The sequence below is a fragment of the Echiichthys vipera genome, assembly GCF_963691815.1.
Source record: "Echiichthys vipera genome assembly, chromosome: 18".
Taxonomy (NCBI): domain Eukaryota; kingdom Metazoa; phylum Chordata; class Actinopteri; order Perciformes; family Trachinidae; genus Echiichthys; species Echiichthys vipera.
Genome location: NC_139843.1, coordinates 3,343,454 through 3,355,909, shown reverse-complemented (window position 1 = coordinate 3,355,909; position 12,456 = coordinate 3,343,454). Strand labels below are relative to the sequence as shown.

The 12,456-nt window shown below is 46.7% G+C and overlaps 1 protein-coding gene across 1 annotated transcript; it reads right to left on the bottom strand.

Annotated features, from left to right (window-relative positions):
* Positions 1-1,928: 1,928 nt before the first annotated feature.
* On the bottom strand, positions 1,929-12,456 carry LOC310960715 (S-adenosylmethionine synthase-like). Its single transcript, XM_083932484.1, has 9 exons — positions 12,211-12,456; positions 9,918-9,995; positions 9,298-9,420; positions 8,057-8,169; positions 7,806-7,949; positions 7,178-7,396; positions 6,816-6,998; positions 5,565-5,698; positions 1,929-4,484 (listed from the first exon to the last, which is right to left on the bottom strand). Exons 1-9 carry the CDS (start codon positions 12,299-12,301, stop codon positions 4,382-4,384), a joined length of 1,188 nt encoding a protein of 395 aa, XP_083788610.1. The 5' UTR covers positions 12,302-12,456; the 3' UTR covers positions 1,929-4,381.

The window sequence follows — 12,456 nt, the reverse complement described above, 5'->3', positions numbered from 1 at the left end:
TTGCAAAGAATTTCTGCAGAAGAGTTGATAAAAATGTTCATAAATTCCTCCAAAATCCCACATCAAGACCCCCAGACCTTGAGGAACGCCGTAGCCTTGTTTGTTTCCGTAAACGCCGTTTTGCCGTGATGTCATCAATGACCAGATGCTCATGCGGGTCACTTCAGGAGCGTGAGCAGAAATCCGTAGACAGGCCACATGTAAAGACGTGATGTGAACAGATAAACAAAAATGGGATTTGAGCGTTAAGACCTGCAGTGTGAACGGAGCCGAAGACACCCAACGTTATTATAAACGGATGCAAAATGACTACAACTAGACAAAACCACTAAGAAAAGCTGCAGAATTACCAAAAATAGATGCAAAATGACTGAAAAGTAGATTCTTTCTTCTTTCTTGTTCTGTTACCCGTAAAAGTCCTGAATTCAGAATCTTTCTTACGTCAAAGAACCAAAGAATCAGCATCAGAATGTACACAAGCGACAGAATGATGAACATCGATGCAAAACCACCACAATCACATACAAAAATGTATCAAAGCTACTTTAAAGAGACGCAAAACATCCAAAAAATGAGTTTACCACCATAACAATGTAAAACGTCTCAAATTAGATGCAAAACAACCACAAAAAGATGCATGACCTTCAGCACTGGTTATGGACCCCAGTCTCATCTCATCTTCAGCCTCTTATCCGGGGTCAGGTCTCGGGGGCAGCAGCTTTAGCAGGAGACCCCAAACTTCCCTTTCCCGGGCCACATTAACCAGCTCTAACTGGGGGATCCTGAGGCGTTCCCAGGCCAGTGTGGAGATCTAATCTCTCCACCTGGTCCTGGGTCTTCCCCGAGGCCTCCTCCCAGCTGGACGTGCCTGGAACACCTCCCTAGGGAGGCGCCCAGGGTTCATCCTTACCAGATGATCCTGAACCACCTCAACTGGCTCCTTTCAACGCAAAGGAGCAGCGGCTCTACTCCGAGTTCCTCACGGATGCTGAACTTCTCCCCCTCTCTCTAAGGGAGACTCCAGACCCCCTCCTGAGGAAACACATTTCACACGCTTGGACCTGGACCTGGTTCTTTGGGTCCTGACCTGGACCTGGTTCTTTGGGTCCTGACCCAGCTTTCATGACCACAGGTGAGGGTAGGAACCAGGACTGAGCGGTAGATCCAGAGCTTTGCCTTCCTCAGCTCTCTTTTAGTCACAACGGTGCAGTAGAGCGACTGCAGCTCCGCCCCCGCTGCTCCGATTCTCCGGCCAAACTCACGCTCCATCGTCCCCTCACTCGTGAACAAGATCCCGAGGTACTTGACCTCCTTCACTCGGGGTCAGGACTCGTTCCCCAGGATGTACAAATGTTACAATAGTCCATTTTAGAACAGGTGAAAATAACATGCAGGGATAAAAACTGTTTGTTTTTGCCTCAAACTGTCTTAAATGATTGTATTTTGTTGAAACTCTGTGTTCTTACCCTCACGTTGGACAGTTTTTAATGTTTATCCGAACTTTATGGCTGCGTCATGTGACCCAGATGAGCTCTGTTGTATATTTTGTTGTATCTCACGTCAGCTTTTTGCCAAAGTTTGCCAGTTTGAAAGGGACCAAAGTACTTTTTTACTACTATAAAACCGTTACAGGAGAGTGAGTAAGGGATAATGCAGCGCGGATTCGTCATTATTGTGAATTAACTTACAATAATGACCCACTCGCTCTCCGTTATCCATCATTACGTCATTATTTCACGGCTACTTAATCAGTGATTTGACAGAAAATACTAATTTCAAATCATTTTATTGTATTTAAAAATGGCCCTGCTGTAATTGGCCAATCAGGATCAAGTATCGGACACTTACTTGAGGCAGTAGAAAGATACAAAGCCGTGTCATAAAGGTCAGAAGTGTACGCTGAGAACACAAGAATTAAAGCAAGTAGGAAAAGAATGATGGTTTCTTTATTTCCATTCATAAATGCCTCTTGTTAAAAATCATATTTACATCAGGGCGCTCATAATGCAAGGGGTGAAAGGGCTGCACAACAGGAGAGCCATCAAAAACACCAGCGACGCAGCAGAAAAGGCGTCCAGAGCGCCGTGGATCGAGCGGTGCGAGTCGTGGGCAAATGATTCTCAGGGACTTGATCACCCCGGCCGGGTCCCCTGGGCGAGGGTGTCTGTCGTGAGACCCGAAACACCCGCTGAACCCAGGTGTCAACACTGATGATGTGTCTTAAGTTGCACCAAAAGTGTATTTTAGAACGACATTGTTTTCCAGGATTAAAGACACAGTTCGTGCAAACAGAGAGACTTGATCTCATGGTGTTGTTGCTTTGCGTGTGTCTGCAGGGCGCGACGACATGCACGCTGAGTTTAGTGTCACATGATATCAAAGTTAAAAGTCCGTCCTCTGAAGGGAACATGACCGTGTGTTCAGAGGTTTGCTGTTATTTTCAGCAGTATTAGTGGTTAAAAGTGGTTAATTAGTCATTTCAAAACCATAAGAAGTCCAGAAGAGTCACAATCTCTTTGTCGTAGTATCACTTAGTTTTGTGTGAAACTTCTCAGTAAACTTCACCTCTCGCTCACTTACCCACGCTCCACGACACTTGTTACGCTGCGTTACCTGCTGTGTTTTATCCAGCGACTCCTTTTAGCAACCGGGAAGCAAAAGACGGACCGAGACCCGTCCCGGTGAGAGACAAACGCGGGACGTCACAAGACCTTTGGGTGAGTAGTCTTTCTAATCTTCACACCTTCTACTTTAACAGTTTTACGACAAACGGGTCTTTCCTGACTCCTAAAATGATCTTTTAAGTCGACAAACACAGTTCACTACCCTGCATGTGTTTTCTGAAATAAGGTGGCATGGTGGTCCGCCGGAAAGGGGGTAACTTTGCCTCTCTATAGGGGGCCTTTAAAGGCTTTAGATCCTCCTGTGTGACCTGGAAACCCGCGGTTATTTAGGATGTAAATATAAATGTCAGGATTATTCTGATTGTCAAGTGTCTTCAGTGCTTCTTCATTTTTTTAGTACTAAATAAACGACACTTGAGGCAGTTTGGTCTTGAACTTGAGCCTCAGAAGAGAATAGTGGTTTAAGCGTTGATTTTCTGACTGAAAATAAAAACAAGAGCTCTGAAACTATAACTCTTTATTTCTGAATGTGAACTTAAAGCATCCAGTGAGGCACTAAACCAGCAGCCAGACGTCTGCCCAAAAGGAAACCCTTAAAACTTCTTTGGGACATCTGTATGTTTCTAACCTGACTCCTCCAGAAGTGTTGAGTCTCATGGTCTCAGCAGATCCATCTGAACTCTGGTTTAAAGATCTTTTGGTAAAGGGGTGAAAATCCTGGTTTCTGATTGGATAAACCATCTGTCTGTCACCAACATACGGGCCAAACCAACCAATCAGATGAGTGAAGCGTGTGACGTGCTAACAGCGTGGAGGCAAAGCTCAGAAAGGAAACAACATGTGGGTAAAGGAGATTTTCCCTTTGTGTTTAACGTGAATTTACGGATCAAAGGCCCAATTTCAGGAGCCCGGTCCATATTCAACAGAAGGATCCAGAGAACAAAGAGTTAGTGAGCGGCTTGCTCCATAGCTGCTCATCTCATCCGTGGAAGCCTCCATGTTGTTTACACTCAACAGTCTCTTCTGTTTCACTTCAATGCACCAAAGAAACCAACGCTGATTGGTTCGGTCGCTGCTCAAACTTCACCAAACTGATCTGAGAGTCAAACACAACGGAGCTCAGAGATCAGGATGGGTTTGAACATGTTTCTCCCCCTCACATCTTTGTTTCGTCATCATTTCGTGTCCTGATCTTCAAAATGTGGGTAAACTAATCCAGGTTTACAGGCAGATATTTAAACTACAATAATCCTGTTCATTAGTTTCTTTGGTACAGCAGTTTCAGGACTGATTTGTAAATCCTGGAACAGTTTTCTTCGCTGACGATGCGCTCTTATTTTGAAATAAAGGCAGAATTAGTGGAAACCATGAGCAGCATTCATGTGATATGATTGGTGCTGATCATGTGACACTAAAACCTGCGTCGCACAGAATATGAACCGTATAAAAAGTAACATTAAGACGTTTAAGTGGCTCAGACACGTGCATGGCTGCTCTCCCCTCAGGTTTGGTCATGCACTTCTTTCTGGACAGAAAATAGTTGCAAACAACCTGCAGGCGTGTGACCGTGCACAGGATCTACGGGACAAGAATACCATGTAGGTCATCGCTCATATTTCAGGGTACGATTGAGATGAAACCTCGATCGACACCCTGACCCATCCCTCCCAGCTGCCTTTATCTTACTGGGTTACGACGCGGGGGCAGCTGTCTTTACATCACTCACACTCACAAACACACACACACGAACACACACACTAGAAGTTGAGGTTTTTCGGGACCTCCCAGGGGAACTCCTTCCTGCCGAAGTGTCCGTAGCAGGCCGTCTTCTGGTAGATCGGTCTCTTCAGGTCCAGGTCCCTGCAGCACAATCAACACTAGGGTTACAATCGTGTCAAAGTCCGTTTCAACATGAATTGTCAAATAAATAAACTCAAACTAAACGTGAGCCAGGAGGTCAGGGACGTAGTAGAAAGAGCGGCAAAGTCAGTGTAGGGAGGAGGTGGAGGGATGGGTCAAACAAACACAGGACTTTCAACCAGGAGACATCGGTAACAAACGTACTTATTTTAATACAAAACCACGATTTTTAGTAGTTTTGATGCCCCAGCAGGTTCTGCACAGCACATTTGTAGCATGAGAAGAGTCTGAACACATAAAACAAAGCAGCAACAGCGTAGTTAGTGAAGCCAGAGTTTATTAAAAGAGTGTTTTAAAGACTTACCTACTGGCCCCTGTACCAGCTCCTCTCATAGTAAAGTCCATTACAGTGGAAGGAGCCCATTGGTGCTTTGTTTTGTGTGTAGGGACTCTTCTCATGCTGCTGCAGAGGTTTGCTGTTATTTTCAGCAGCATTAGTGGTTAAAAAAGACCTTTGAATGCCTTCACCGTGCTGCCCCAAGCTAATCACTGTTAGCCACGTCCGGCTGTTAGCGACTCTCCAGGATTTCTCCGTTAAAAGTTGTTACATGATAATGTGTTTAAGTGCAGAAAAAGACCCTGGGATGATTTTTACGGCGTAACTACACGACTTAGTTAAGATAAGAACAAAAGTCGTGGTTTGGTAAAAGTCAACGTTGACTTATTTCAACATACTCTAACACTTAACTAACGCTAACGCTCATGTTAACAACGTCAAAAATGTATTTATATATATACACATGTACCGTATACATCTCTATATATTTGTATATATCAAGTTGCTGGACCTTCGTAGGACGTACTTGTGCTTTACTTGAGTATTTCCAGTTTAGGCTTCTTACCTACTCACGCATTTATCTGACAGATACGCCTTTTACCTGCGACTGCTCCGAGCACTTTGAGTTGAGTTTCTAAACTGTGATATCAGTATTTTTACTTAACGTATCTGAGTATTTCATTTTCCCACAACAATCCCGTTGCACAGAACAACGCAGCAGATGTGATGGGTTTAACGCCGACCTGACGATGACGCCGGGTCTGAGGTCAAAGTTTTTGTTGACGATCTGCAGCAGCTGCTTCTCGCTCAGCTGGGACGAGCCGTAGGTGAAGAGGGAGATGGAGAGCGGGTGGGCGACTCCGATCGCATACGCCACCTGAAAATACACACGAGAGAAATTAACGCACTTCAGACCCCGCTCAGGGTGAAGACGAGGACTGTGTGGAACGATTGAACTGCTTTGACTGGACAACAAACTGTATGGGCAAGCCTGGGCTTGGTAAATGGACTTGTACTTATTAAGCGCCTTTTTGGTCTTCTGACTACTCAAGGCGCTTTCACAGTGTTTGTCACATTCACCCGTTCACACAGACATTCACACTGATGGCGGTGGACATCTACAGACCATCTAATCTAATCATTCACACCACATTCACACACCCATGCGCAGCACGAGGAGCGATACAGGGTTCAGTGTCTTGCCAGAGGACACTTCGACATGTGGAGCAGGGGAGTTGGGGATTGAACCACCAATCTCTCGAATGGAGGACAACCCACACTGAGCCACAGTCGAACATTCATGCACCATTTTGCTCAGATAGTTACCTTGAGGTCCAATAATTGTTTCTATAAGGGATCCATTAGTGAAGAGTGTACCACTGTCTACTATAAGCCATGCAGTATAGGTGAGATTCATTATGCATAAAAAGTTAAATATCCTCCTGTGACTTCTTTGTTTTCCTCTCATCTTCAGCCTCTTATCCGGGGTCGGGTCTCGGGGGCAGCAGCTTTAGCAGGGGACCCCAAACTTCCCTTTCCCGGGCCACATTAACCAGCTCTAACTGGGGGATCCTGAGGCGTTCCCAGGCCAGTGTGGAGATCTAATCTCTCCACCTGGTCCTGGGTCTTCCCCGAGGCCTCCTCCCAGCTGGACGTGCCTGGAACACCTCCCTAGGGAGGCGCCCAGGGTTCATCCTTACCAGATGATCCTGAACCACCTCAACTGGCTCCTTTCAACGCAAAGGAGCAGCGGCTCAACTCCGAGTTCCTCACGGATGCTGAACTTCTCCCCCTCTCTCTAAGGGAGACTCCAGCCCCCCTCCTGAGGAAACACATTTCGGCCGCTTCTACTAAAGCATGAAAAACAAATACCCTACTACTTAAATAATCAGCCGAGCCACATTAAGGTTAAAGTATTTTCCCTCCAAGCTTCAGGAAAAAAGCAAACCTGTGAAAGAAGCTCCACAGTAACCCCCCCGGCGTGTTGGTCTCACCTGCACCAGCACCCTCCTGCACAGTTGGGCCTTCACCAGAGACTTTGCCACCCAGCGTGCGGCGTAGGCAGCGGAGCGGTCCACCTTGGTGTAGTCCTTCCCGGAGAAAGCCCCGCCGCCGTGGGCCCCCCAACCACCGTATGTGTCCACGATGATCTTCCTGCCTGTCACTCCAGCGTCGCCCTGACGGAGAGTCACGGAAGATTTACGTTTCCATCACACACAAAGAAATGTTTCCACAACTATCGATGTTTTTACACCCCGAGGTCTCCTTAGATCGGATCTCCATTAGACTTAATTGGAGCATAGCAAAGTTAATAAGACATTATGCTTTAGTGTCATCGTGAAGATAAAGGGTTTACCTGTGGTCCTCCGATGACGAAGCGTCCGCTGGGCTGCAGGTGGTAGGTGGTGTTCTCGTCCAGGTACCTGGAGGGGACCACGGCCTTGATGACCTTCTCCTTCAGGACCTTCTTCTGCTCCTCCAGGCTCACGTTGTCGTCGTGCTGCACTGAGATCACCACAGTGTGAACCCTGTTGGGGATCACGGCGCCGTTCTCTTGGGTGTAGTGAACCGTCACCTGGAGGCAGGGAAGGTAGATGTTACGTTGTTGTAATACACCAGGTTCAACTGTAAGACACCGCACAGGAAGCTCAAAGTAGAGACTCTAAATGTTTCAGCATCTAACGTTCCTCTTTTCATGTTTGGACTCCTGGAGATGCAGAGCTGTGAGTCTTGACACTTGTGCAGCGAGCTCAAAGCACCAAAACGATACGTGCACAGGCTGGAGCTGTTGGGGGAGTTACTGTACGTGCACAGGCTGGAGCTGTTGGGGGAGTTACTGTACGTGCACAGGCTGGAGCTGTTGGGGGAGTTACTGTACGTGCACAGGCCGGAGCTGTTGGGGGAGTTACTGTACGTGCACAGGCCGGAGCTGTTGGGGGAGTTACTGTACGTGCACAGGCTGGAGGCGGTTATCTGGATCCCACCTGTGTCTTAGAGTCCGGGCGGAGCCAGGGGACGGTCCCGTTGCGTCTCAGTTCGGCCATCTTGGAGTTGAGTTTGTGTGCGAGGACCACGGTGAGGGGCATGGACTCCTCCGTCTCATCTGTGGCGTATCCAAACATCAGACCCTGTCCTCACAGAACCACATGAATGAGTTAATGTGTGTTTAAAACATCCTTTAAGTTCTCTAAAATCCAAAAGGGGTTAAAAACTGTGTTCATCCCCAGACTGTGACCTGGTCTCCGGCTCCGATGTCACTCTCCAGACGATCGACGTGGACTCCCTGGGCGATGTCAGGGGACTGCTGCTCGAGCGCCACCAGCACGTTGCAGGTCTTATAATCAAAACCTGGACAGACGGAGACGAGGACATGCAGAGTCAACACGTTACCGTAGAGAGGTCCTGACTGATGTCACATTGTTTGGTTCATGTTTAAGCAAACGGACACCAAATCCAAGTCCAGGGGGAGGTTTTCAATCATGCACAGAAGTGATAATTAAAAGTATTTAAACACACACTCACATCCTTTAAGTGACTTATTACTGAAATCCTACCTCTGTAACTAAAAATGCACCTTTCTCTCTTCATCTTGTACCTTAAAATCCACAGAGTTTATTGTTATATAGTGTTTTAAATCCGATCAGCCCCCCGCGACCCCGACAGGGACAAGCTGTTGAAGAAGATGAATGTAATTTCAGCGCAAAATCAACCATCGAGACTTTTTTTTTTTCGTGTAACAACTATTAACGGAGAAATCCAGGAGAGATACTAACAGCCGGACGTGGCTAACAGTGATTAGCTCGGGGCAGCACTGTGAAGGCATTCAAAGGTCTTTTTTAACCACTAACGCTGCTAAAAATAACAGCAAACCTCTGCAGCAGCATGAGAAGAGTCCCTACACACACAACAAAGCACCAATGGGCTCCTTCCTTTGGGATTGACTTTGGTAATCCACTGTAATGGACTTTACTATGAGAGGAGCTGGTACAGGGGCCAGTAGGTAAGTCTTTAAAACACTCTTTTAATAAACTCTGGCTTCACTAACTACGCTGTTGCTGCTTTGTTGTGTGTGTAGGGACTCTTCTCATGCTGCTGCAGAGGTTTGCTGTTATTTTCAGCAGCATTAGTGGTTAAAAAAGACCTTTGAATGCCTTCACCGTACTGCCCCGAGCTAATCACTGTAAGCCACGTCCAGCTGTTAGCGTCTCTCCGTTAACAGTTGTTACACTGGGGGAAAAAACTGTCTCATTGGCTTATTTGATGTATATAAGTGCCGAAAAAGACCATTTCACTTTAAGGAGGACACATTTCTCAACACATAACACTTGAACATCACAAACAATGAACATCAACACATCTGGACATGACGGGGTGAAAGACCGATCATCTAAAATGAAGTAAATGTGGTGGAATAGAAAAATAAAGCAGCATTAATATAATAAAGTACCTTGAATCAGAACCTCGGGCTCCACTCACCTTTGTCGGAGTTGTCGTATCCGATGTCGCGGATGGTTTCCCTCACCACCCTCTGGTAGTCCACGTTGGCCCGCGACGTGATCTCACCACAGAGCAGCACCATGCCAGTCTTACACACTGTCTCTGTGTCCACACACACACGCACACACACACACAGACACACACACACACACACGCACATGCACACACGCACACACACACACACACGCACACACACACGCACAGACATACACACACACACAGACACGCACACACACACACACACACACACACACACAGAGTTTCTCTCAGACACTTAAAAGATGAAACATTTCCTTCGGACGACTTCAACATGATCACAAATTCAGTCTGAGTTCAGCTGCTGTGTGCGTGGGTGTGTGCGTGTGTGTGTGTCTGTGTGTGTGTGTGTGCGCGTGTGTGTGTGTGTGTGTGTGTGTTTGTTTGTTTACCTGCTGTTGTATAGTTTCTATTTTAACTTCTATTTAATTACATCGTATCTTAATTATATCAAACGTTCTTCCTCTTGTACACAAACACACACAAACCCCCCGTGTTTAGATTGTGTGTGTCTCCATTGAGCTCCTCTTCCCTCTGCTGGACACACACACACCGTTACTCACCACAGCCCACTTTAGCATCTGGGTCCTGCCTCAGGTGAGCGTCCAGCACAGCGTCACTGATCTGGTCACAGATCTTATCTGCAAGACAACAGGTGTAAATCAATGTGTGTTCCCTGGTGTGACCTTCGGCTGCACATGCCTGATGTGGGCACAGCCGGAGAAGATCCCGTTTCACCGCTGCAGCTCTAAGAATAGCCCCAACTCTGTGAATGTGACACGATACACTGTGACTCCATCACATCAAAACCTCACACACACACCTCACTTTATTCCACTCCTTACTGCTCCACGTGTGTCTGACAACGTGTGTGTGTCATGGTCGATCCTGTTTTACCTGAAGGTTTGTACACAGGAACAATAATGTATCAACCTATTTTCAGGTTTGCAGCTCAGTTCATAGGTGACTCTGCTGGGAACCGTAGGGTCGCCGGTTCGAGTCCCTGTGTAGACCATGAATGGAGCATGGACTAGTGGCTGGAGAGGTGCCGGTTCATCTCCTGGGCACTGCTGAGGGGCTGTTGAGCAAGGCACCGAACCCCCAGCATGAAAAACCAGGGTTAGGATAGAGCTGCAGTGAATTGTGTTAGAGTGCCGTTAGATCCACCTGGAACCAGCGGCGAGGTCACACACAGAGGCCCTCAAATGGGTTTCTGAGGACATTTGTGATGTTTTACATCTATTTTAAGTCATTTAGCATCTTTTTGTGACTGTTTTGCATCTTTTTTTAGTCATTTTGCATCTTTTTGTGGTGGTTTTGCATCTATTTTTAGACATTTTGCATCTTTTTGTGGTGGTTTTGCATCTATTTTTAGTCATTTTGCATCTTTTTGTGACTGTTTTGCATCTATTTTTAGTCATTTTGCATCTTTTTGTGGTGGTTTTGCATCTATTTTTAGTCATTTTGCATCTTTTTGTAACTGCTTGGGGCGCCCTCGCTCTGACATCTCTCCAATAATTGCATGTATATAGGTCCTGTTAGTGCATGTGTGTGTATGTCGGGCGTGTGTGTGTGTGTGTGTGTGTGTGTGTGTGTGTGTGTCGGGCGTTTGTGTGTGTGTGTGTGTAGGCCTCAGGAGGGCGGAGCTCCGGTGGAGGTGTAGTGGTCACCTGATGCGCCACCAGGCGGGCACGCTCCGTGACCCGGATCAAAAACATACACGACCCCGATGATGATGATGAGGAAGAGTGAACTACAGGTGCATGCACGCAGGGGTCGGGCTAACATGCTAACGGGGGAGCCTCCAGGTAACTAACATGCTAACGGAGCAGCCTCCAGGTGACTAACATGCTAACGGAGCAGCCTCCAGGTGACTAACATGCTAACATGCTAACGGAGCAGCCTCCAGGTGACTAACATGCTAACATGCTAACGGAGCAGCCTCCAGGTGACTAACATGCTAACATGCTAACGGAGCAGCCTCCAGGTGACTTCTGCAGGACGTTTGCTCGTGAACTGTTACCGTCAGTGAGGTGTGCACGAGACTGACAGAATGACGTCACACAGGTGAGTCTCACAACAAACATCTGATCTGAGCTATCTATCCATCTATCTATCATCTATCCATTGTTCATTTTCCATATTTTTGCATCTATTTTTAGTCATTTTGCATCTTTTTGTGGTTGTTTTGCATCTATTTTTAGTCATTTAGCATCTTTTTGTGCTGGTTTTGCATCTGTTTTTAGTCATTTTGCATCTTTTTGTGGTGGTTTTGCATCTGTTTTTAGTCATTTTGCATCTTTTTGTGGTGGTTTTGCATCTATTTTTAGTCATTTTGCATCTTTTTGTGGTGGTTTTGCATCTATTTTTTGTCATTTTGCATCTTTTTGTGGTTGTTTTGCATCTGTTTTTAGTCATTTTGCATCTTTTTGTGGTGGTTTTGCATCTATTTTTAGTCATTTTGCATCTTTTTGTGGTGGTTTTGCATCTATTTGTAGTCATTTTGCATCTTTTTGTGGTGGTTTTGCATCTATTTTAAGTCATTTTGCATCTTTTTGTGGTGGTTTTGCATCTATTTTTAGTCATTTTGCATCAGATCTCATTTTAAACCTGCTCTTAATATAAATGAATACAATCACACCCGTGAGTCCAGAGGTGTCTGGCTCTTCTAACGACTTTCTCTCTGCCACAGTGCCTCCGTGCTCCACTCTGCAGGACTTTCACAGCACATTCCTCAGAGTCATCAATGATCCCTGAAACACAACAGTGGAAGCAGCGCTCCTCAGGCACAATGTGCAGCCGCAGCAGCAGCAGCAGCAGCCGCAGCAGCGTGGACGGAGGGAGTCCTCCACTCACCAGGGTGTCCTTCCCCCACGGACTCAGAGGTAAACATGAAGGAGCCGTCGTGAGGAGCGTGCTCGTGGATGGCGTCCACTGTGCCGTTCATTCTGTCCCCGTGTGCTGCAGGTCCTGCACCGACGTGATGAAGCTCTTCTCGTGGTTCTTATCCAAACAGGCGGACAAAGACGGGGCAGATGACGATGTGGCTGCGGTCTAATCTCACCGTCCCAGGGCAGAGCAGCCGGATAACTCTGCACTATA